Source organism: Eretmochelys imbricata, chromosome 16, assembly GCF_965152235.1.
Source record: "Eretmochelys imbricata isolate rEreImb1 chromosome 16, rEreImb1.hap1, whole genome shotgun sequence".
NCBI classification, from domain to species: Eukaryota; Metazoa; Chordata; order Testudines; family Cheloniidae; genus Eretmochelys; species Eretmochelys imbricata.
The window spans coordinates 16690232-16716144 of record NC_135587.1 but is presented as its reverse complement, the minus strand read 5'-3'; the positions used below and the strand labels follow the sequence as shown (position 1 = coordinate 16716144).

The following is a 25913-nucleotide window of genomic DNA, read 5'->3' as shown; positions in this document are numbered from 1 at the left end:
CCAGCCTTTTTTCTATTGGCTAGAAGAGTCTAGGACCAGGCAAAATATGACATTATTGCAACTAACGTTCTAGTTTGCACATGTGCGTAACTGATTAGCATGGAGTGTGTAGAAAAGCAGATTGAGAACTGCTGAGGAGAGAGGAGAGCAACTGGTCAGCTTGCTTTCCTCTCGCTGTAAACCCACCTGGAATCTGCTTTCTGTGCTTACATTCAAGTTAAACACTTGGTGAATAAAACCGAAGTGATTTGTTACTTTTCAACACCCCACACTTCCCTTTACCCTCCCCGAATCCCCGCTCTGACATTCTTGTTGAAAATCATGGGCCTTCTTCTGAGCTCACGTATGCTAGAGTAAATAAGGCATAACATCACTGAGGCCACTGGCATTACCCTGGTGTGGAACTGGAGTGAGATCAGAATCAGTGCCCCTGGGTTTATACTCTGCAGTGCATGGAGCGCTGGATTTCCCTATCAGATTTCCCACTCACTTTCAGAACCTTGGAAATGTGGTTTAGCCCTTAAAACACAGGCCTGGGTTCCAGAACACCAGGGTTTGTGTCTCGCCCTGGCCACCAACTTGTTCTGTGACTCTGGCAACTCTTTGCCCCGCCGCTTCCCCATCTGTAAGGATAATATTTATCTACTTCGCAGGAGATCACAAGGCTTAAATAACATGTCTGAAGCCCACTGAGATGCGGGGGGAGGAGGACTCTCGAAGGGCAAAACGCTATTGTTATTCTGTGCAGTGATGCATTGTGGGAAGCATGCAAAGGGGAAATGGCAAATAAAATCAGACCCAGCAGATGACCTGGCTCTGTCCTGCTGGCTCAGTGAGAAGTGGAAGGTGCTGCTGCCTGGATGCTCACCCTAGGCCTCTCCATCCTGCACAGCGTGCAAGCTTCAAGCTGCCCTGCGGTCGTATGGGCGAGGGTGGAGTCGCTTCCCAACACCTCTGAACCTTAGCTGACTTGCTCCAGGCAGAAATTTTACAGCATGGACCAGTATACTTAGGCAATGCCTTGCATACACCACAACCCCTTGGCCACAGGCACAGCATCTCAGGCTCATCAGCTATTGTGCTGGTTCACAGAGAGGCTGGGACACAGCTGTCCCACGCCCTGGGCACTGGAAGGAGAGCAGAATCCCCACCAGCGGAGGTGACAGCAGGGCTTGTCAACGCCCTACGCTGCAGCCATTAGAGGGCGCCGGAGTCGCACCTTTCAACAGGCCTGACACTGAGGCCCCTGCATGGACACCAGCCAGGGAGCCAGTGGGAGCCAGCCTGGAGCTGGGGGAATGGAAATCCCCGGAAAGCACCCCTTGGCGGGGGCGGGGGTGGAGGGGGGCTCTGCACCATGCAAACAGAACAGCTCAAAGGAAAAGGCAGGTGAACTGCACAGAGGCAGTGACCCCAGGAAGCCTGAAAGCTTCAGCTACACAGCACATGGCGGGGGGAGGGGTGCACCTGCAGAGTCACTCTGTGCCCCCCCGCGCCGCCCCAGCACTGTGCAGGGACACTAGGTGGGGTCAGTGCCCCCTACGGACTCCTCCGCCCCCTAGCCCCACTGCCTCGCCCCCTCTGGGCAGCTCTGCCCCTGGCCTGCAGCTCTGGCGCCTCCGGGCTGGGCGGCAGCCCCTCGCGACCCGAATCCTGGCACCCGCTGCCTGGCCGGACATGCAGCCACCTCCGGGGAGCCGGGCGCGGCAGCAGGCTGGGCGGGGCTGGCGGACCACCCCGGGAAGGGACTGCCCGCTGCAGGCCCCCTGCGGTGCGCGGCAGGTGAGCTGCGGGGCAGGCTGTGCCTGGCATGGGGCTGCGGGTGAGGGGGCGCCCGGCTGCCCGCTGGGGCTGTTCCTTGCAATGGCAGCGGCTTCCCCGCACACCGCGTGGCTCCGGCAGCGGCTCGCGGGAGGCGAGCGGCGGGCGCCGGCAGCCCTGCCCCCTGGCCGGGGGGCACCAGGTGCCGCCGGGGCTGGGGGCAGGTGACGGGGGGGGCGCGGGGTCTGGCGGGAGGGGCCCCGGGGAGGGAGGTTTGAGAGACAGCTCCCTGCTCCGCGGGGCTGGCCGGCTGCTAATCCGCCTGAGCTCCACGGCTGCCGCGCCGTCCCCAGGCGTCGCCCAGCCGGCGGCACCCGAGCTGGGCCGGCCAAGGGCTGGGAGCGGGTCCGCTCCGCGCTCCCTGCTGCAGCCGCAGCTCCTGCCCAGGCGGGCAACGGGTTACTTCGTGCTGCCTGCCTGGCAGAAGCCTGGGGGGGGGGGCAAAGGGATAGAAGCCGGGGGGGGGCAGAGGGGGCAGGGCAGAGGGATTGAAGCGGGGGGGGTAGACAGAGGGGAGGAGGGAAGAGGGGTAGAAGCGGGGGGGGTAGACAGAGGGGAGGAGTGAAGAGGGGTAGAAGCAGGGGGGGGTAGACAGAGAGGGGAGGAGGGAAGAGGGGTAGAAGCCGAGAAGAGAGGGAGCAGGGCAGAGGGATAGAAGCGGGGGGGGGGCAGACAGAGAGGGGAGGAGGGAAGAGGGGTAGAAGCCGAGAGGGGGGGGCAGGGCAGAGGGATAGAAGCGGGGGGGGGGCAGACAGAGGGGGGAGGAGGGAAGAGGGGTAGAAGCCGAGAGGAGAGGGGGCAGGGCAGAGGGATAGAAGCCGGGGGGGGGGGACAGAGGGGGCAGGGCAGAGGGATTGAAGCGGGGGCGGAGGGAGAGGGGGCAGGGCAGAGGGATAGAAGCGGGGGGGGCAGACAGAGGGGAGGAGGGAAGAGGGGTAGAAGCGGGGGGGGGGTAGACAGAGAGGGGAGGAGGGAAGAGGGGTAGAAGCCGAGAGGAGAGGGGGCAGGGCAGAGGGATAGAAGCGGGGGGGCAGACAGAGGGGAGGAGGGAAGAGGGGTAGAAGCCGAGAGGAGGGGGGAGCAGGGCAGAGGGATAGAAGCGGGGGGGGGCGGTAGGCAGAGAGGGGAGGAGGGAAGAGGGGTAGAAGCCGGGAGGAGAGGGGGGCAGGACAGAGAGATAGAAGCGGCGGGGGGCAGGCAGAGGGGACAGAAGCGGGGGGAAAGAGGAAAGAAGGGCAGAGAGAGGAGGGAGGGCGCAGAGTCTGGGGAAGGGGCAGAGCGGGGCTCGTCCAGCAGATTTAGGGCAGGGAGGAGGAGAGGGGCGGGGGGTCGATCCAGGCCCCCTCCCCCAGGCTGCTCGGGTCTCTAGTCTGGGCGGCGGGGCTGTGCCGGGCAGATCAGTGGTTGGGAGGCGAAGTTCGGGGCCAGCCCCCCAGGCTCCGGCAGGGGAGCCGCAGGAGGGCGGGGCGCCGCCAGCCCGGGGCCGAGGGGAGCAGCTGGCTGGGCCGGCGGGGAGAGGGGCGCTGCGCTGCGGCGGTGCGGATTCAGCCCCGAACGCGCCGCAAACTTTGCCCGACGCCGCGCGGAGCGAGCTCAGGGGCTCCGCGGGGCGGCCCGGCCGCCTCCCGGGATCTCTCGGTTCCCGGGCCGGGGCGCGGATTCCCCCCCCCCTTTGAACCGGACTCGCTCCCGTCCCCCGTCCCTGGCCCAGAAGATGGTCAACGATCGATGGAAAGACATGGGCAGAGCGTCTCCACTCGAGGACGGGCAGCAGGAGAAATCCCAGGTAAGGAGCGGGAAAGGACGGGTGAGACAGGAGCGAGAACCGAGGGGAGGCTGGGTCCCCCACCATCTCTCTCCGGCGCAGGGGATAGACAGCGCCCCCAAAACTTCATAACTCCCTATGGGGGCCCCCTCTTTACCTGCACTGCGAAACACCCCGCGGTTACCCAGCCCCGAAGGGGTTTGTGTGCGCGCTGGGGGCTGGGGGCTGCCTGCTGGAGAAAGCAGCCCCTGGCAGGGCTGGCCAGGCGGAGTGTTGGATGGCAGGCTGCATGTTTGCTCCTTGGAGCCCTTGAGGAACGGGCAGGAACCGGGGTCCCTGGCTGGTGGAAAATTCGCCCTGAATTATTTAGGCTATTTATTTACAGTGAATGTCACATCATGCTCTAGGAAAGCAATTGAGAGTTACACGGGCAGCAGGTAACAGCGCCCGGGCTGCCCCAGCCTCCTCCCCTTAACTAACTGCTGCGCATTTCAAACACTTCGCTCACTTTTTAGAGAGGATTTTAGCATGGCGAGCCTGTGCTGGGGTCAGATCTGACCCTGTTAATGTACAGACTCTCCCACCACCGTCCCCAGCTGTAGTAGTCCGTGGAGCCTGCCTGGCTGGGTAGAAGAGCTGAGGGCGAGGAGGGCCAGCAGGAGAGGCGACTGGGGTGAAGGGGGTTCACACAGCACTTATTGCACCGCACAGACAGGGGATCGGGTGCCGGAGCCTGCTTGCACCCCCCTGGAGCAATGTGCATGTCCAAGGCCCCGTGTGTGTACATGTGAAGAATCCATGTGCAAGTCAGGAACACGGCCTGAATGTGTGCATCTCCATGCACGGGCTGTGAGTCTCCCTGCATGTTCTGGCACATATCCAAGGGTGGATGGGCACGAACATGTGTGCAAGCAGGTGTGCAGGTGCCTGTCCTTGTACCCCTGAGGGGAGTTGGCATCACGCGCTGCGTGGACCTGCAAAGGGCTAGAACACAGCAAGAAACAAACCTCCAACCAATGCTTCATAGGGAAGTGAAAGAAGCACAGAGGAAGAGCTGGGGAGGCTGAGATGGGGGCGGGGGGATAAGAAGAGACATATCCCTACAGCATTTCCAGCTCCCAGCACACTGCGTGGCGAGGAATCACAATAAGGAACCATGGAACTCAGGACCATGTGGGAAGCTCTGGCCCTTGGGACCTGACCTTCCCAAATGTACCAAGGGATCCGCGTCCTCCACCATCCCTGGCACGATTGCTTCCCCTTGGTCCTGTCTGCCGTTGGCCACCCAGCCATGTGTGATCAGGCTGGAGTGGTAGAAATGGATGTGACCATGGGCTGTTTGAGGATGGGGGGGCACGGGTTCCCTAGAGACAGCTGCTTTGTTCTTCTTCACCTTCTACATTTAAATGTCCAGGCAGCATTTACGCCCCCCGTTACCCCAGATGCCACCCCCACTTCAGCAGCTGTGCCGGACCTGAGCCCTTAGGGCTCCTCATCCCCCCTCAGGAGTTCACTGCGCCAACTTTCCTTTCACCCCCTAGCGAGGGTGAGAGCCACAGGGAGCAGCCTGCCAGCCCTGGGGCCATGAGGGAGAGAAATTCTGTCCACAGCTCCCCTCCAATTGTGCCCCACGTCCCAGCACACTCCTTGCAAGGTAGGCAGGAGCATTAGGGTCGGGGCTAGGGCTTCCCCTGATGGCAATAAATGAAGTTTCCCCTAGGTCAGGTTGAATGCTCAGCCCATCTGGGTAACAGAGAGCTGGCCCAGTTCCCCACCCAGGCTGTGACCCCAACACACTGGGCATTCATTGTGTATCAGAACAATCAGTGGAGTATGAATTAAAGCTGGGCTTTTCAAAGAAGCCTGGGGGAGCCGTGTGTCCAGCTCACACTGAGATTCTAGGGGAGTTGGGTTTTAGCTGCCATAGATTCCTTTGGAAGCCACAGCCTGGATCTTATTCATTTAAACCCAGGCAGACTGTTTTATAGAGCAGGTCTCCTACCATCTGCAGCATCTCCCCAACTCCCGAAAGAGCTTTACGGTGTATAAGCACTACCAGGCAGGCTCGGGCTTATACTGTATTACGGAGGAGAGCAGTGTAGAGAGATCCAGTGGCTAAATTAATCACTGCTAGGCCAGTCCCCAAAGGGTGTTGACATGAAGATCTAGTTCAAGATGAAATCTGAGAGGAGATGGCGGGGGCGGGGGGGGAGGTGTTAGCAGCATGGGAGCAGGGGAGAGAAGGGGAATAATAGATGTAGCTGCACCACTGCAAACCTCTGTTGTGGATCCAGCGTCAAACAGGACATGCATTTGAAACCTGTGTAGGCAACCAGGTCATACAGAGAGGTGGTTTGCAGAAGGAAAGGGCTGCTAAGGAGAAGGGCGGAAGAAACCAGCCAGAGCTGGAAAGCGGAGTAGAAAAGATTTTTGAGGTCAGCTGGGGGCAAATCCACAGATGGTCTCAAAAACCAAAACCGAACTAGCCCCTGAAGTGAGCAGGGGGCAGCGGAGTTCTTTGGAGGGGGGCTGATGGGGTTACGCTTATTGGCCCAGACCGTCTGAGCCCTGGGATGTGACTCTGGGCTGAGCACAGGCGGTACACCTTGCCCAGATCCTAGGCCACTGTGTTTGGCTGAACACAATATCATTGGCTTATAGCACCAGAAGGGTGAACACCGAATACACCCAAAGGGCCCTATTCATCATCACCTGCTAGACTGACCCCTAAAAGAGACGCAGGAGAGGGAGAAGGACTGATAGTTGCAGGGGTCCCTGCTGCCATGGTGCAAAAAGTCAGCTCTGTGGCAGCCCTGGGTTCAGGGGTGGGCCTGGGCAGGACAAACCCATAGCCTAGCTATTCAGGGGTGCCAGTTACCTGTGCTGGGGGCAGAACTAATTCCTGCAACCGCAGAATGCAGGGGGTATAAGCTGCAGAATTAATCTGCCTCAAAGAGAACAAAGCCATGGTCTCTGTGCTGATTTGCTTGTGGTCTAGGTGATCTGGTTAGGACATGGGAAGAGAGGACATCCAGATGCCCAGAATGAGGTGGTTGGGGGAGAGAGGGGCTCGTTATAGCCAGGCCCTGTAGGTGGAGACTGGACGATCGCTCTGACCCTGAGCACTGCTCTGTCGTGGCACAAAGGGGGCACCTGAAGCAGGAGTATGAGGCTACGGCGTGTACAGGAGCAGGGAGGGCAACCCAGGAGTAGGGGCCTGCCTGGGACAAGGCACAGGAGTGCTGATGAGAGAAGGGAGGCTGTGATGAGAAGGGAAATCAGTGAGTGCAGGGGAGGTGAGGAGGGGCTGCCCAGGGCAGAGCTCAGTGTGTGTGGCTGTGTATGGGGTAGGGTTTTTGTGCTGCTGTGATTGGTGTGTGCATGTGGCGAGGACCGCCTTAGTTGGGTAAACCAAATAAATTGGTTAGTCTCTAAGGTGCCACAAGTACTCCTTTTCTTTTTGTGAATTCAGACTAACACGGCAGTTACTCTGAAACCTTAGTTGGGTAGTGTCCCATCACTCTGGTGACTGATAAATTAACAGTCAAGAAGGATGATCCCCCCAGAGCCAGCTGGCCCCCGCATTGGACGATCTGACTTATAAGGATCTGAGCATCTTCCTCACCCTCTGCCTGATTCCAGCTCTTCTACCAGCTGCTCTGCATTGTCGCTCCCAGAGGTGGCAGATTCACCTGCTGGTGAGGTCAGAGAAGACCAGCTGCAGCCACCAAGTACAGCCAGTGGGTGCCTCTGCTCTGGGTGCCCCTCGAGACAGGCTTCTTCCTTCTCCTGACAGGCAGCTATGGAACAGCTGCTTGGGTGTGTGAGACAGTATGCATTCCGTGTAGCGCTGCTACCCTCTTCTGGCACATGCCAGCCAGCTCCCACGGCTCACCGGCGGAGGGGTGCAGGGGGCGGTGCTGTTTCGCAGGGCTGGAGGACTCTGTGCGCTCCAGAGACAAAGGTCCCAAGTGCATCTTCCATCCTGCTGCTGGGCATGTCTCTCAGCAAGCTGGGATCGGACTGATGTCCTGCGTCTCTGTGAGCCCCTAATTCTCTCTCACTCAGCACGAGCAGAACTGTTGCAGGGCTCATGGGCAATGGGACCGGGGCGGAAACAGGCAGTACATACAGGCACTGCACTCGCCTTTCCTGGATTGCTGGAGTACAGCCCGTTGCAGAGAGGACCTGTGGAGGGGTCCTGGGATCAGTCCCTGGGAGCCACGCTCTTTGACTAATCTAGGCCCTTTGGTGCCATCTGGCCCTTTCAGATAGTTTCCTCTTCAGAATCATCTTTGATGCAAGGATAAGAGTCAGACACAGCAGGATTGGGGGGGGGGGGAAGATACCCCGAAAGCAGGGAAACCCCCTCTGCCCTCACATGCTGGCTTTCACACATCAGACCCGGGGTCTCCTGGCTGCCTCTGCCAGCTGAGCTCCTGGGCTGTCTCCTTTACTTCCCAGGGGGACGCCTGCTCTGCGGAAGGGGACAGTCCTGCTCTTGTGTCTCTATCATTGTGTATTCACCAGCAGTGGCTCACGAGGCAGAGCTTGAGAGAATGCAGAGGATCTCACACACGACTGCTTTGGTGACCCAGCTCCGACCATAAGACAGCCCATCTGCAGCTCCAGCCGCTGTGCAGTGAAAAGGGTTGGGTGCTAGGCCAGCCCCCTGCTGCAGCCTTGGAGCCCTGGTCATTAACTCAGAAGCCAGGCTCTCCACTTGCTGTCGCTGCATTTCACCAGTTGTTCAATTGCTCCACTGGGCAAATGGCGATGGTTGGAGTTTGAAATTTATTTGACTTTCTTACTCGTTTCTGTGCTTGTGCAGTGCATGGGAGTGGCAGCTGTAGGAACCCCCAGGTATATGGTCCAGTCTCTCCCCCATTGCCAACTTGGCTGATAGTTTGGTATGAGCATGGAGTGAATTAGGGCTAGGGAGGATGATGTGAAAGCAATTAGGATTTGCTGGGGGATAGAAGGAGGTATGGAATTGTGTTCTCTTCCTCGTCTTCCATTCCCCAAGATGCCAGTAAGACCCCTTTATAGTCCCAATGTTCTAAATATGTCCCAGGCAGGTCACCTCTCAGGCAGCTCTATGGACGACATGCATGCTATCTACTAGCCCTTCAGATCAAAACCTACCAGAGGTTTGCCTTGAGTGAACACTTGTTTCGTCCTTTTGCTTTTGTGTTCCCGGGAAGGATGAGACAAGGCACTTGTATCAAAACCTCGTTTCTTTTCGCCTTCGATGAAACAGCTTCTTCTTTCTGCAGCGCTCAGTCCCAGAGTGGCAAGAGAGGCTTTCTTCTCACAGCCTCTTTCCTTCCCAGAATGTGATCTGTCAGTCAAAGCGACACTCCAGTCCTTCTAGGAGAGAGAGCTAGAAAGGAGGCTAGCGCGAAGAAGCAGCGCGTCTCCTGTTTCACACCAGCACAGCTCATGCAGCCCTCTGCTGCTTTAAAACAGGCCTTGTGACAGGCACTAGTTCCTAAGGCATCTGCCTTGCCCATCTGCAAGAGGCGGTTGTTAGTCCAGACTGAATGGGGATAACTGAGTCCATTCCAGTGTGCCTGTCTTGCATGTGGGCAGGGGCACTGAGAGGTTAAACAACCTTCTACCAAGGGGAAGAAGCTAACATGCTGCTTTGCGTTTAATTGGATAGCTAAAGGTGAACCGCATAGCAAAGTCAGACACCGTCTTTTATGATGCGTAAAGATGGCCTCCAATTTTTCCTCTTTGGTTTTTACATTGGAAATAACAGGCCTTCACTTCCTCCCTTTCTGTTGGTGGATCTTGTTGAGATCTTTGGAGGACTTGGGTAGTGATTTCAGGATGGGTTGAACTAAACCCCCAGATTCAAACACCATTTGAGAGTTTGTAATCTGGGACTCCATATTTTCCATCTTGGACCTCCATTTCTCTGTGGTACCCCATTTCCAAAGAGCTAACTCCTAGACATAATGGTCAGATCCTCAAGGGTCTGAGCCAATGCTCCTCTAATGCTAAGTAATGGAAAATGACCCCAAATCCATCTCCTAATGTACCCAAATCTCACATAAACCAAGCTATGCCTTGATTTACCGAGCTAACCTGAAACCGTCCTCCTTGAAGCAACAGACCGCTGCCTGATGTGCAGGTCTGGATTAATGTGTTAGAAACACAGAGCAAACGTGGGAACCTGTCTTCTCACTGAAAGCCTGCCTTATTGTCTTTGACATATTTCTTTTTAATACACAGAAAGCTGGAGTCTGTGACAAGCGCGTGGCTGCCTCTTTAAGGTGGTTCCTGCAGCCTGGCTTCCCATGCAGCCAAGTGCTGGTGCATTTCATGTCTGCTGCTTTGCTCTTCTTTGGGTGGATAAATCCATCCTGAATTCTGTTGCATGTCTCTGATAGGGAAGGAGTTATTTTTGGCTGGAGGTACAGGGAGGGCCTCCGCTTTGTCTTCCATGTATTCATCCAATCCGCAGCTTGAGTCACCTTAATGCAAATGGCTGTAGGACCATGAATAAAGGGGGGTTGAAAGCAGGTGTCATTCCAGATAGACATGCAGGAGGGGACAGTGCCTGGGAAATCTTTGCAGATGCAGCAATTTTGGTCTCGTTCCTGGATAAAGTCATCTTTGTCTCTTTGAATATGCAACACTTTCCCAGCCCTCAATTCCTTGTGACAGCTGCCACTGGGGTCAGAGGAAAATCATAGCCTCAGTCCTGCAGGTATAATGAAAAGGGGAGGCAGCCAGCGGGAAAATGGGGAGGTAATGCAGTCGCGACGTGTCAGCCAGCTGACGGCAGGGCAGAAGGGAGCTGGCGCTAATGGGGATCAGATCTTTGTGCCTGGTGATAGATAAAACCTCCCTGCGTCCCTCCAGGAGCAGTTTGCACGGACCAAGAGTCCTGCGGGTGAATCCAACAGGTATCGCAGGGAGAACTGACACAGGGGAAGAGACAGCTCAAGAGGAGAGAGATGCTGGTTGGGAGGAGCAGTCCTTCACCTGTGGGCAGCACAAGCTGCCAGGGGGCAGAAGGCACATGGGCAAATTTCTGAGCTCTCCGGCCATCTTAGCTCCTCGGTGCAAGGTCCAGTAGTTCAGGATTTGCTTCTGGTAGGGGAAAAAGGGGCAGGAGCATTTGGCCCAGAAGGAAGGGTGAACTATCCCATTCATCTCCCCAGGAGATTGCAGGGAAGGGTTTGGTCTGGGATCTCATTAGACCCAAGAGGGTGAGGAAGATATCTGAATGGGGACACAGTGGGATGGGGTAATGGAAGAGAGGGGTGTCTGTGATCGTGGGTGATTATCTGCTGTACGTGAAGTTTAAACCCTTCTAAATCTGCCACCTGGGCCAGAGAGTTCCACGAATCCTCTCTGTCCCCGCAGAGAATGAGCTGTGGCTACATCCTGTGCACGGTCCTCCTGTCTGTGGCCGTCCTCCTGGCCATTACCGTCACTGGCGCCATCCTCTTCATGAACCACTATCACAACCCCGTCACAGAGTCCCCGCCCATCATCAGCACCAACCCCGAGGAGGCCAATGCCCTGGTCACCATCGAGAAGGTGGACAGCTCCCGCATCAACATCTTCATTGACCCCAACTGTCCAGACCAAGCCAGCAGCTTCACCCGCCTGGAGAGCTTCCAGTCCTCCGTGCTGCGTGCTGTGACGGACCACGACACTGAGATGAAGTCATCCAAGGGACAGGAGCGGGCCCTGCTGGTCACTGTGGCGGAGGAGGTGGCCAAGCTCCTGACCCACGCCACTCAGCTGAGAGCCGACTGTGACAGCTTGAAGAAGGGGCACCACGCGATGGGGCAGGAACTCAAAGCCCTACAGAACGAGCAGGGGCAGCTGATACAGGTAAGCTGCACCTGCCGTGCCGGCAGGCTGGCTGACCGCAGCACGGAGCCAGAGACCGGCACTGGAGAGGGAGCGTGATGGCTATTTTCAGGATGGTCCAATCTAAATAACATTAGCTGGAGACTCTGGGCTGGAGAAGGTGTGGTGAAGTCAGAACTCCTCCCTGGGCTGCACACAGGGCTCCAATCTCCTACAACCTCAGGGTTGGCCATCCTCCTGCCAAGGATCATGCATTGCAGGTGGGAAATGCGAGGCTGGCCCCTGCTACCGCGCTCACCCACTAGAGACCAGCGCAGAGGAGGCAGCCATCCCCCCCATTGTTGTAAGGCTAATGCAGCATGCTGCTGGCAGGGCAGGGCGGCATTGCGGGGCCAGGGAGGGAGAGATAAAGCAGCATAACTGGATGATTCAAAAACTATTGTATTGGGGGGGCCAGTCCCAAGGGACCAATTCCACTATCCCTACAGCCTTCCTCCTAGCGGACGGTGGCTCCACATCTTCCTGTGGCAGCTTGCTACATGACGAGCTGGCCATAACATTTCTCCAACTGCAGCTCTTCACTTCCTCTTCTGACTTCCTGAAACACCCTGCCCCTCTCCTCTCGGTCACCTCCCCCTTTGCAGAGTTACGCAGCCAGTTGCTGCTTTTCATCCCGGTGGCGTGGGACTCCAGAGAGCTGGGTTCTAATCTCACCTCTGCCATTGACCTTCTGGGTGACTGTGACACTCTGGAGGTTCACCCAGGCCAGTAAGGGATTGTGTCACTGCCTGCCCAGTAACCTGGGGGGCCTCTGTGCTGTGCAGCTTTGACTCAGAGCCCTGACACCAGCAGCCTGCTCACAACACAGTGGCCTCACCCTGGCTTCCACCAGCCTGGTTACTCCTTGCAGGGTGACATCAACAGCCCCTCCAGGCCTGAGGCTCTCACAAACTATCTTCCCTGCAGTGTCCAGTCCCTCTCGCTGGACACTCACAGAAGTTATGAAGTTCGCTGCCTCCAAAGTGACAGAGCCCACTCCAGCCTGGTAGTTACCTGAGGATTTCACCCTTTAATTTAACACAGTGGTTTTCGACCTGTGGTCTGGAGATCCCTGGGGGTTTTAAGATTTCCTAAGCGGTCCCCACCTCCATTTAAAATGTTTTAGGGGTCCGCAAATGAAAAAAGGTTGAAAACCACTGGTTTAACACACAACACTGAGATGGTTGTCTAATAAAACAAGAATAAGTCTGTTAAAGAACAGAGATATAAGTGATAACAGGTAAGGAAAAAAGACAGGTGTGGTTACAAGTAAAACAAAATATCACTTGTTAGTCTAGTGACTAAAATATCACTTCAGTGAGTTACAATCTTTGTCTAAGCAGGGGTCTCACCCAGAGTCAGTTCCAGCTACTCTTGGTTTTCAGGCCAAGAGGATCCACCTCTCTTGAGCTCAAAGGGCTCTGCTCCCTCTGTGTCCCCTAGGTGATGGATGCCAAAATGGCCATATGCCTTTGCTTATATTTCACAAAGTCTATTGTCTCTGTTTCAAGAGTCAGGAAGGCTTCCTGAGAGTGTAGGCTCCATCCCCTGGCATGATCATTAAGCTTCCTTTCCCCTAGCTCATGTAGCTTGATGGCTTTATCTTATATGTAGATATACTACTCACTGTCTTCTGAGGTGTTACCTGGCTCAGTTTACACGAGAGGCATAACAACATTCCATTGTCTAGGACAGGCTGGGCTTATGCACTGCTTGCAAAACTCCTTTTCAGAACATTTCCATCACACATCTGTAATTCTTTATACACCACTCATACATACATCACACAATAATACTAATGACCAGTGTGTTACCAATTTGGACACGATACCTCACATGAGGCTTTTGAGACACAGATTATGACAAGTGTGTTGTGGCAATGAGTGTGTCAGGCCTGATGTGAGTTATGGTACAGGGTGCCCTCTGACAGTTGGCATTGGTGGGACTCCCTGGGCCACAGTGAACTTGGGCAAATTCAGCATTCTGTACCTCAGTTTCCCCATCTGAAAAAGAACCCTACACCTTGTGAAGGGCTACAAGATCGATAGCTGCAAGTTGCTCGGGGGTGTAACTGCTCCTTGCAAAGATGTCTGCTCTTCGTTTCCCCAAATCTCTTCTTTGCAGATCCCGTTTGCTGAGCCTTTTAAGCTTCTCGTCGCTCTGCAGTCAGGGAGCGCCTGTTTTACACTGTTGATGCCCACCCCTGAATGGAGGCCATGCCTATGACGAGCAGAGCAGCACGATCCTCTCTCTTGTTTTATGTAATACTCCAAGTGACAGCGCCCGCTCTGGGGCTGGCCTCTTTGTTCTGGAAAAGGTCCACATCGTTGCCTTCCAATGGTTTGGTTCTCCATTCTGACATGGATTGCAGGGATGAGGGGAGCCTTTTGCTGTGGCTACCCCCTCATGCACCTCTTCTGTGGATAGAATCATAGACTTTAAGGTCAGAAGGGACCATTATGATTGTCTAGTCTGACCTCCTGTACAATGCAGGCCACGGAATCTCACCCACCAACACCTGTAACAAAGCCCTAAATTATGTCTGAGCTATTGAAGTCCTCAAATCGTGGTTTAAAGACTTCAAGGTGCAGAGAATCCTCCAGCAAGTGAACCGTGCCCCACGCTGCAGACGAAGGCGAAAACCCCCCAGGGTGTCTTCCAATTTGCCCTGGAGGAAAATTCCTTCCCGACCCCAAATATGGTGATCAGCCAAACCCTGAGCATGTGGGCAAGATTCACCAGACAGACACCCACGAAAGAATTCTCTGTAGTAACTCAGATCCCACCCCATCTAATATCCCATCACAGGCCATTGGGCATATCTACCACTAGTAGCCGAGGATCAATTAATTGCCAAAATTAGGCTATCCCATCATACCATCTCCTCCATAAACTCATCAAGCTTTGTCTTGAAGCCAGATAGGTCTTTTGCCCCCACTGTTTCCCTTGGAAGGCTGTTCCAGAACTTCACTCCTCTGAGGGTTAGAAACCTTCGTCTTATTTCAAGTCTAAACTTCCTGATGGCCAGTTTATATCCATTTGTTCTTGTGTCCACATTGGTACTGAGCTTAAATAATTCTTCTCCCTCCATGGTATTTATCCCTCTGATATATTTATAGATAGCAATCACATCTCCTCTCAGCCTTCTTTTGGTTAGGCTAAACAAGCCAAGCTCCTTGAGTCTCCTGTCATAAGACAGGTTTTCCATTCCTCGGATCATCCTAGCAACCCTTCTCTGTACCGGTTCCAGTTTGAATTCATCCTTCTTAAACATGGGAGACCAGAACTGCACACAGTACTGCAGATGAGGTCTCACCAGTGCCTTGTATAACGGTACTAACACCTCCCTATCTTTGCTGGAAATACCTCGCTTGATACATCCCAAGACCACATTAGCTTTTTTCACAATCACATTGGCGGCTCATAGTTATCCTGTGATCAACCAATACTCCGAGGTCCTTCTCCTCCTCAGTTACTTCCAAGTGATGCGTCCCAAGCTTATAACTAAAACTATTTGTATTAATCCCTAAATGCATGACCTTGCACTTTTCACTATTAAATTTCATCCTATTACCATTACTCCAGTTTACAAGGTACAGATCCTCCTGTATGATATCCCGGTCCCTCTCTGTATTGGCAATACCTCCCAGCTTTGTGTCATCCGCAAACTTTATTAGCACATTTCCACTTTTTGTGCCAAGGTCAGTAATAAAAAGATGAAATAAGATTGGTCCCCAAACTGATCCCTGAGGAACTCCACTGGTAACCTCCCTCCAGCCTGACAGTTCAGCTTTTAGTGTCACCCGCTGTAGTCTCCCCTTTAACCAGTTCCTTATCCACCTTTCAGTGTTCATTTTGACCCCCATCTTTTCCAATTTAGCTAATTCTCCAGGTGGCACCGTATCAGATGCCTTACTGAAATCGAGATAAATTAGATCCACTGCATTCCCTTTGTCTAAAAAATCCGTTACCTTCTCAAAGGAGGAGATCAGGTTGGTTTGACACTATCTACCTTTTATCAAGCCACGTTGTATTTTGTCCCAGTTACTATTGACCTCAATGACCTTAACTACTTTCTTCTTCAAATTTTTTTCCAAGACCTTGCATACTACAGATGTCAAACTAACAGGCCTGTAGTTACCCGGATTGCTTTTTTTCCCTTTCTTAAAAATAGGAACTATGTTAGCAATTCTCCAGTCATATGGTACAACCCCTGAGTTTACAGATTGATTAAAAATTCTTGCTAACGGGCTTGCAATTTCATATGCCAGTTCCTTTAATATTCTTGGATGAAGATTATCTGGGACCCCAGATTTAGTCCCATTAAACTGTTCGAGTTTGGCTTCTACCTTGGATGTGGTAATATCTACCTCCATATCCTCATTCCCATTTGTCATCCTACAGTTATCCCTAAGCTCCCCATTAGCCTCCTTAAAGACTGAGGCAAAGTATTTGTTTAGATATTGGGCCATGCCTAGATTATCCTTAACCTCCACTCCATCCTCAGTGTTAAGCGGTCCCACTTCTTCTTTCTTTGTTTTCTTAGTATTTATATGGCTATAGAACCATTTACTATTGCTTTTAATTCCCTTTGCAAGGTCCAACTCTACATGGCTTTTGGCCTCTCTCACTTTATCCCTACATGTTCTGACCTCAGTAAGGTAGCTTTCCTTGCTAATCCCGCCCATCTTCCACTCCTTGTAGGCTTTCTGCTTTTTCTTAATCACCTCTCTGAGATGCTTGCTCATCCAGCTTGGTTTACAACCCCTGCCTATGAATTTTTTCCCCTTTCTTGGGATGTAGGCTTCCAATAGCTTCTGCAGCTTTGACTTGGAGTAATTCCAGGCATCCTCTGCCTTTAGATCCACAAGTTTTTCAGTCCAATCCACTTCCCTAACTAATTTCCTTAATTTTTTAAAGTTAGCCTTTTTGAAATCAAAAACCCTAGTCATGGATCTATTGTTGTTTATCCTTCCATTTAGTTTGAACTGAATTAGCTCATGATCACTCGAAGCAAGGTTGTCCCCTACAATCATTTCTTCTATGAGGTCCTCACTGCTCAGCAAAACCAGATCTAAAAAGGCATCCTCTCTTATCGGTTCCTTCAGACTTGGTGAAGGAATCCATCAGCTATCGTATCCAGGAAAATCGGAGCCCTATTATGATTACTAGCACTTGTCCTCCAGTCTATATCTGGGAAGTTAAAGTCTCCCATGTTCACACAATTCCCATTAGTATTTACTTCTTTTAAATCATCAAAGAGGTCTCTATCCATATCCAGATCGGACCCCAGCGGTCTATAGCACACCCCAAGCACTATCCAAGGGGAGGCTCTAGTAGCTTTCTTCCCCAATGTGATTTTTGCCCAGACAGTCTCTGTCTTATCCATTCCATCACTTCTTATTTCTTTACAGTCTACCTCATCATTGATATACAATGCTACTCCACCACCTTTGCCTTTATTTCTGTCTTTCCTAAACAGCACAAACTCTTCAATACCTGTATTCCAGTCATGACGACTATTCCACCATGTTTCTGTTATCCCTAGAATATCTGGTTTCACTTCCTGCACCAATAGCTCTAGTTCCTCCATTTTGTTACCTAGGCTCCTCGCATTAGTGTACAAACATCTTAATTTTTGCCGTTTAGCTTCGCTCACATTCTTTACCCTATTGGGCACAGGCATTCTACCGCCAATATTACCTATTAGACTGGTATGTACACTGCCCTTCCTCCTTATGTCCGTCTCCTACCCACAGCTGTATGCTTTCTTACTTCGTTTTCTTCCCCCTCAAAGAGAATAACTGGCGTGGAGATTACCTGGACATCTCCCAACCATCTCCCCCGAATTCCTAGTTTAAAGCTCTCTTGATCAGTTCTGCCATCCTCCATCCTAGGAGTCTATTTCCCTCCTTACTCAGGTGAAGGCCATCCCGAGAGAATCGTCCTCTGTCCATGAACGCTTCCCAGTGGCTATACATCCCAAAGCCCTCCTTATAGTACCACTGCCTGAGCCATCTGTTGAGCATCATAATCTTGTCACACCTTTGTTGCCCTTCTCTAGGAACAGGAAGAATCCCACTGAAGATCACCTGAGCCTCGATTTCCTTTAGCATCTTCCCCAGCCTGGCATGGTCTCCCTTGATACGTTCCAGCGAGAATCTAGCCGTATCATTTGTTCCCACATGAAGGATAATCAATGGATTCTCTCCCGCTCCCTTGCATAATGACAGGTTTCAGAGTAACAGCCGTGTTAGTATGTATTTGCAAAAAGAAAAGGAGTACTTGTGGCACCTTAGAGACTAACCAATTTATTTGAGCATGAGCTTTTGTGAGCTACAGCTCACTTCATCGGATGCATACCGTGGAAACTGCAGCAGACTTTATATACACACAGAGAATATGAAACAATACCTCCTCCCACCCCACTGTGAGGTATTGTTTCATATTCTCTGTGTGTATATAAAGTCTGCTGCAGTTTCCACGGTATGCATCCGATGAAGTGAGCTGTAGCTCACGAAAGCTCATGCTCAAATAAATTGGTTAGTCTCTAAGGTGCCACAAGTACTCCTTTTCTTTTCCCGCTCCCGTTAGGATCCTCTTCAGCCTCAGGTCCACATCCTGTATCTTAGCACCCGGCAGAAGGCACCCTTCTGTTCACTGGATCAGGTCTGATTACAGGCCTGTCTATTCTTCTCAGTAATGAGTCCCCAATCACTTAGACCTGCCTTTTCCTGGTGATGGTGTGATTCTCCAATCAATGCCCTGTTCCATGTGGCCTCATGTCCTCTCGATTCCTATTGTCCCTTGCAATCCTCTGCAACCCATCCTGTATCCTCCTGGGGCTCATATTTGGTGTTGTTATCTCCATTGACTCTTGCCCTCTTCCAATAAGACTATCTGCTCTTCTCTTTTTCCTTTCCCTCTCACCTTCAGTGACCACTTGCTGTGCCCATTCTTCATTTTCCAGCTCTGCAAACCTGTTCCTGAGCTCTATTTCTCCTTCACTGCCCCATCTTTTCCTCTGCCTGGTTCTCTTAGTCACATACTTCCACTGTCCACTTTCCTCACCCAGCAGTATCCCCTCAGGGTTCTTCGGTCCTGCTTCCATCTGCAAGTCTGAGCTTTTCCCTTCAGCCTGTTCATGGCTTCGCTCCATCATCCGCTCGAACCCCCTTCTAAACTCAACCAGTCTCCACCTGCATCTCTAATCCTCGGATCTTCTCTTCCGTCAGCTCTATCAGGCGGCACTTCATGCAGATGAAATTCTTTCCAGGTACCCTCTCCAGGATCATGTACATGCCACAGCTTCTACATCCAGTCATCTTAATTGTGTCTTCCACTACTTGGGTCACTACCATTGCTGCCTCTGTGTCTGTCATCGCCTTCCCACCTCAGTCCTGTTAGTCTGGGAAACACCAACCAAACCAAAACACCCACCCACAGACTTGGAGGGCACCTCTGCACTGCAGCGGTTAGGGGTGCTCACGCTAATGCTCTAAAAACAGCAGATAGTGCAGCTCAGGCTCTGAAGCCTGGGCTGGGGGATTTGAGAGCCCGCACTCCAGCCTGAGCCACACCTTTGAGCAGGAGGGGCCCCTCTGTGAGGAGGAGAGGAGTTCAGGCTTCGTGGCTGATACTGGAGGGGGTGTTTTGTGGACACTTGTGCACTGAGCTCCTCCCTCCCCCAACTCACCCCACATTCTGTAAGCCACGAGCACTCTGACTTTCAGGACATTTAAAGCTTGCATTGGAGATTGGCGACCCAGTGTGGATAAAACAAGAAGTGACCCAACTTCCTCCTCAAAGCCCAGCCCCAAAGAGAACATTTCAGGGTTTAAAAACTTTCCGCTACCTTTCATTTCCGCTCACGTCCCCGGGCAGCAGCTTGTCCCGGCACTGGCTGCCATTATGCTTGGCATGTGTCTGGGTTGTGCTTCCCGTTGCAGGTTTCCACTTTGATTATCAGCCTCAAGCGCATTGCCACAGTTCCGCCCTAATGCGTGGGGAGAGGGGGAAAGAAATCCGACATTAATTCCCTGTGGGACAGTAGGTAACTGCACATGTAAAGACATGACCCAAACATCCTAAAAACAAAATGGCCGACACCATGGGCACATCTTATTGGGAACACCAGTTTCTTCCAGTTGGTGGCCAGATGCCGGAATGGACATGATGGAGCCCCGTTCTGAATTGTGTCTCACTGTGCGTATGCATTTCCTCCAATATCTGTCCCACAGCGGAGCGGCTTCCTCCTGCCCCTCCCTGCCCCCCCCCACTTCTGAGCCAGTGTCTGAATGTCTTGTGCTGCTTGGGTCATTTCAGGGAAGGCCAAACATTTTGCAATCTGGCTGCAGTAGGGCACAGATATTTTTAAACTGACCGGGAATCCTCTCTTTTTTTTTTTTTTTTTTCCTAAAGATGCCTTTTATCCCCCAAATGGCAGACACGGGGTCAGGAGCTACAGCAGGTCAGCATTAATCTTTCAGATGTGCTGTGGGCTTGTCTGGGATTTGCCCTCGTCATTCGGCAGAGGCCAGGCCCCACTGAGTGAAGACAGAATAACTCCATTTGATAGCCTCAGTATTATTTTTAAGTGACATTAATGCCCTGATCCTGCTCTCAACAGAAGTTTTGCCAGGAGCTTCAATGGGAGCTTTCCCAAAGTTTGTTGGGGTTTGCATTGCGGCCCTCAGCCTGGGCCCAATTCTGTGCTCGATGCATTTTAAGGCAAAGTCTGGATTCTGTATCAGCTGAATTCACCAAACAGATTTTGCACTGAAATGTAATATGAGCGCATCACTGACCTTTCTGCAGTGCTTTTCGTCCAGGAGTCACAGCACAGACAAGTCCTTTACATGTTCAAAGCACTGTCCAAACACTGATCAATGAAGCTTCCCAACCCCTTGTGTGAGGCAGCGGAGTGTTCATTATCCCTATTTTACAGATGGGGAAACTGAGGCACAGAGAGCTACGTGATGTATCCCTAGCTCATACAGCGAGTCTGAGTTGAATGTAGAATGAAGAAGTCCTGACTAACCACCAGACCACTGCCACTATGTACAGAAAATATAATCTGGGCCAAGACGCCAAGGTCCAGAGGATGGAAATGGAAGGTTTGGTAGATGTCATTCCACTGGCACTCAGTGTTTGCAGCCCCACTCCTCTTAGCCTGGCATTTGGGGTGAGGGCTCTCCCTGTTGGCAGTAGGAAGAATGGCTCCCAGATGTGGTCTGTGTCCCTGTTCCTAGGAGGGATGCCCCTATTGGCGGCAGAATCTCAGGGGTACAGTAGGTGAAGTGATTGCTTGGGGGCCGGGGTGGGGAGCACATTGAGACAGAGGGTGCTGTATGTAGAAGTGTAAGTGCACTGTGTGAGGGGATTCATCCACTGGACCTGGCCAGGCTCAGCACCTGCCTTTGAGGGATGCATTCAACGCTGCTGCCTGCAGTCTCGGAAAGGGGTAAAGCCAGGAACTGGTGACTCAACAGATCGTTTGTCTTCTCCCCTCCCAGCTGCTCTCGGAGAGCCAGACCAACATGGCCCGGCTGGTGAGCTCTGTCAGCGACGTTCTGGACACGTTGCAGAAGGATCGAGGCATGGCCAGACCTCGGCTCAAAGCCGACTTGCAGAGATCTCCAGTCCGGGGAGCCCGGCCCCGGGGTTGTTCCAATGGTGAGACAGCCTCCTCCTCTCCTTTCCTGCACTTCAGGCCAATAACCCTAGGCAGAGGGGAACAGAAGTGACATTACTAGCGGCTTCCCCACAGCAAGGCCCAGACCATGCCAGCTGGGAACCGACAGCGTGGTCAGGGCAGTGCAGAGATACTCACCCCACTTTGTAGTGGTCCAGCAAAGCCCAGCATTTCCCAGAGAGCTACTCTGGGTTCGTGACCCTGTTCTGCTGGGCAGTGGAGGCATTCGGGGACACGGTGCATGGAGCGAGCCCATGAGCAATGTTCCAACCACAGAGCCATGGCCCAGGTGGCCTGTCATTGCTGGACACTGCAGCACTGGTGCCTACAACCACGGGCTCGTGAGCTGGATGGGCCTGGATCTCTCCTGTCCTCAGTCACCCAAGCAGAGAATATCCCACCTACAGCTCCCACATGGGGTGCTCAACCCAGCAGAGCACAGGGGAGTTTCTTTGCTGTGTCTGCATTAGCTGGCCAGATCCTGCAGAGAATGGGGGGGATGTCCACACACAATCTGATTCTACCATTACGCACACACGTTCGCATGCACGCATGCCCAGTTCCACTCCCCAGCCCAAGACAGGGTGACCACACACCCCGTTTTGGCCGGGACAGCCCCTTTTTTAAGCCCTGTCCCAGCCATCCCGACTTTTTTGACAAAAGTGGGCATTTGTTCCGTTTGCTCTTGCCAACTTCATCAGTTGGCAAGAGCAAAAGGGACAAATGACCAGGGGAGGCAGGGCTCAAGAGAGCAGCGATGCCAGCCCCAGCCTCGTACGGGTGGCAGGGAGAGCACAGGCAAGCAGTAACACCAGCCCCGCCCGGGGAGGAGGGGCCAGGGCTTGGGTGAGTGGCTTGGGCCAGCCCCGTTGTGGCGGGGGGCAGAGTGCCTCAGGCTAGGCCCACGCAGTGTCCTGTTTTCCCTTTGAAGAAATATGGTCACCCTGGCCCCAAGATCATCTGGAGATCCTCTGAAGCGCTCCTCCTCAGAGATGATAAAACCAAAGACCTAACTTCAAATCCCCCAAGGCCTCTGGGCCGTCTCCACAAACACAGTCACATAGTTGTCCTGAAATTACGCAAGCCCCTGGGGCAATGGAAGGCAGCTCCCCCCAACTCACACCCTCTTGCTGCTGGGCGCAGGTCCCTTTGCTAATAGGGAAGTGTAATCACCTTTAGCAAATCAAGCACCAGAAGGACCCAGGTGTCTCCTCTCTACTGCCTGCAGTGGAAAAATATTTCTGGGTCCTAGCTACCCCTGGAGCCCTTCTGTAAAGGTCCAGGCCACTTTACATGATGTGACACTTCACATAATGTGACACGTATCATGGCTGTGAGAAGCCCCAGTGGGGCTGCACGTCGCATCACACATGCACCTGTATTGTAGGCATGGCCTATTATTAAGGTTGTTTGACACTTCCCCGATAAGGTCTGATTTTCAGTTGCTTAGAACTTTGGCAAACTTTAACCCTTTGGGCCAAAATTTTCCATGCCAGGTGTCGGCCTCAGGCTGAATTGTTTTGGAAAATTTCAACCTAAACAGTGCCGATGTTTTTGAGAATGAGTCTAAGGAAAATGTACACTGTGTTGCCCGTGTTAAAAAAATATCCTGTTGACTTTTTCTTTGAAAAGCTCTGGTATCCTCCTGCTTTGCAGCAGATACATAAAATTTGGCAGGGGTTGGACCTTTGTGTCAGGCATGTGCCTTTTGCTGGCCCCATGAAAAGCTGCCAAAATTTGGCCAGGTTATAACCTTTTGAAAAATAAGTTTGCACATGCTCTGTCGAGACTTCTTAGATTTTAGCAGCTAAATTCTCCAAAGAGTCTGTCCACGCTGAGCATGCTCCATAATGCAATTTCCCTGCAATTGCTGCTTTAGAGCTGGTCCACACAAAGGTGACAGCCTACTACTCCTGTTGATTACTCAGTTAGCTCAAGTGGCAGGTCTAGGCAGCAAATCTAACGGTTCTAACCCTGCCGATGAACCCTGTGAGTGTCAATATGATGCCACACAATGGAATTTGTCTTTTCGGTTTGCTTTAAAAAACAAAAAACTAGGAAATTTCACCCAACCCAACTAAACTAAAAGACCATTATTAAGGTTGCAAAATCAAGCATTCAGACTTTAGGAAATCCCACAGTTAAGGTTGCCTGTGCAATGTCTGACATTGGGCACCCAAAATCGGTGCATACTCTGTGCCTCAGCTCCCCATCTATAAAATGGGGATAATACTACCCGCTTGCCTCACAGGGATGGTGTGAAAGTCAGCGAATGTTTGTGAAGCACATGGATTCTATGGTGATGAGCACTCCAGAAAATCTCAAGAGGAAGTTGATTCTGTTTTCACAGCAGGGTGAATAGTATGCAATAAACAAGGCCTGGACCACACGCTGAACAACAAAAAGAAAGATTGAATAGCTTCTCATTAAGTGTGTGCCATCCGTCCTGTGCACGTAATGAGGCAGAGAGGTCCTATGGAAAAAATACATGCTTATGTAATTAAAGACCCTATCATACTGTGTATACACAAGGGGGTCAAATTAAGGACACCCAGGCAGCTTTAATTCTGGTGTTTCCTAATGCTGGAGCACTTGACTTTGCAATCTTACTAGTGTTCTTTTCGCCGAGTGGCTAGCCTATAGTATACAGGGCCATGCAAAGGATGGCCGTTCTGTTTCGGGAAGGATTTCGAGCATTTGAACTTTGGCTTTGTTCTGAATCAGACTGAAAAATTAGAAATCCTCGAAGGAAAATTCCCCCTCCCCCCAAAAAAAATTCAATTTGGGTTTCTCAAAATGTTTCAATTTAAATTTCAACTTTAATTTTATATTTAAATTGCATCCGTGCCAACAAACACACTGATACTGTGTGTGCTACACATATACACTGTGTGTATGCCCCCTGCCCCCCCATCTAGCTACACTGCACTTCCTGCAGGCGCCCCCTCTCCAATGCAATACATACACCCACACTAGCTATGGGAGCAAGCAGCCCCTTCCACTGCACTCATCTGCCTGGCAGGGAGGCCTCGGTGACATGGTGCTGGGAGAGGGGAGAGTGCATATGGTGGGTTAGCCATAGCTTTCCAGCAGGGAGGCCAGCAGGCTCCCTCTCGGTGCCTTATTACTGCCACAGATGGTCCCTAGAAGCCACCGAGACCTCAGCTAGGACGCTGCTTGCCCCGAGCCTAGGAGGAAAGAGAATGAGATGAGAGGGGGCTGAGTGGGCCGTGAGCAGCCAATTAGATCAGGCAGTGGGGGTGAGAGCCAGAAACCAACCGCGAGGCTCTAATTTAAACAATTAATTAGCCTTGCATTGCTCTCCCTTCCCTCCCATGCCACGCTCCAGGCTCGCGGCCCCGGGACTGCTTTGACATCTACTTGAGCGGACAACAAGAGGACGGCATTTACTCCATCTTCCCCACTCATTATCCCTCAGGCTTCCAGGTCTACTGTGACATGACGACGGAAGGAGGCGGGTGGACGGTAAGTTGGTTGCCTGCATTGCTGAGTCGCTCTGACATAGGAAATGGCACTCAACGCACAACTCTGCCAGCCTCTGAGACACCCTGCCAAGCAATGGCCTATGACCTTGCACGGTGGGGTGGGAGCAACAGCACAGAACAGATCCCAAGGGCTGTGCCCAGTGGAGAATAGAGAAGGCGGTTCCCTGAGCTTCAGCTAGACATCCGCTGCTGGTGCATGGGGGCAGAGTGCCAGCATACCGCCAAAGGTAGACCGATGGTGCTGACCGGTGGCGGGGGCTCTGTGAGGTTCAGGAATTGGGTTCAGCTGTACACCAAAGGCCCTGTTGTCTTGCCTGGGTTTAGAAGTCACTCGGAGTTACTCAGTTCTCAAGGTGGGAGCGTAGGGCTCTGTGCAGTTGGGCAGCCCATCCATATCCAGCTCTACTGCATGGACCCAGTGGGTCTGGACATCTCAGTAGAACAACCCAGGCACCCCTCCTGGTATCTCCTGCCCTCGGTTGGCCCAAAGACAATCCTACACCAAACTCTCCTCTGCTGTTCCAACTCATGAGATCTGGGTTCAAATCCCAGCTCTGCACCAGACTGCTTCTGGGACTTGGGAAAGTCGTTGCATCTCTCTGTTCCTTAGCTTCCCTGTCAGTGAAAGGAGGGCCATATTTCCTTCCTGCCAGCCTGCATCTGTCTCATCTTTGTAGGAGGCAAGCTCTTCGGGGCAGGGGCTGGCTGTTAGGGTATGTCTACGCTGCAGTTAGACACCCATGGCTGGCCTGTGTCAGCTGATTCAGGCTCGTGGTGTAGTGTAGATGTTCTGACTTTGGCTGCAGCCCGAGCTCTGGGACCCTCCCACCTCAAAGGGTCCTAAAGTGATGTACACTGCAATTAAATAGCCTCTTAGCCTGAGCCCCGTGAGTCTGAGCCAGCTGGCATGGGCTAGCTATGGGTTTTTAATTGCAGTGTAGACATACTCTAGCAAAGTGGAGTCCTGATCTCCGATGGGGCTGGTGTAATCCAGAGTGAGTAATCAGCTGCAATGCCGCACTTAGAGGAGGGCAGGAAAGAGGGGGAACAGCTGGACACTGTTGCCATTGCACAGATTGGGGGTTATATTCTGCCCTGTAGCCACATAAACACAAAGAGCAGCAGGAGGACACCAGGCGTTAAGTGGCCAGCCCAGGCGACAGAGTCACGACTCCTGGGTTCCATTCCCAGCTCTGCTGGGCTGGCTGAGTGTGGGCGAGTACCTTCCCATCTCTGTGCCTCGTTTACCCAG

At 52.7% G+C, this 25913-nt stretch overlaps 1 protein-coding gene across 1 annotated transcript in view; it reads left to right on the top strand.

Annotated features, from left to right (window-relative positions):
* Positions 1–3535: 3535 nt before the first annotated feature.
* Positions 3536–25913, top strand: part of FIBCD1 (fibrinogen C domain containing 1) — a 38105-nt gene continuing 15727 nt past the window's right edge. The window contains exons 1-4 of the mRNA XM_077835979.1: positions 3536–3607; positions 10967–11443; positions 20977–21136; positions 24505–24641. Coding sequence (XP_077692105.1) covers positions 3536–3607; positions 10967–11443; positions 20977–21136; positions 24505–24641 — 846 coding nt within the window. The remainder of the gene's footprint in view (positions 3608–10966; positions 11444–20976; positions 21137–24504; positions 24642–25913) is intronic.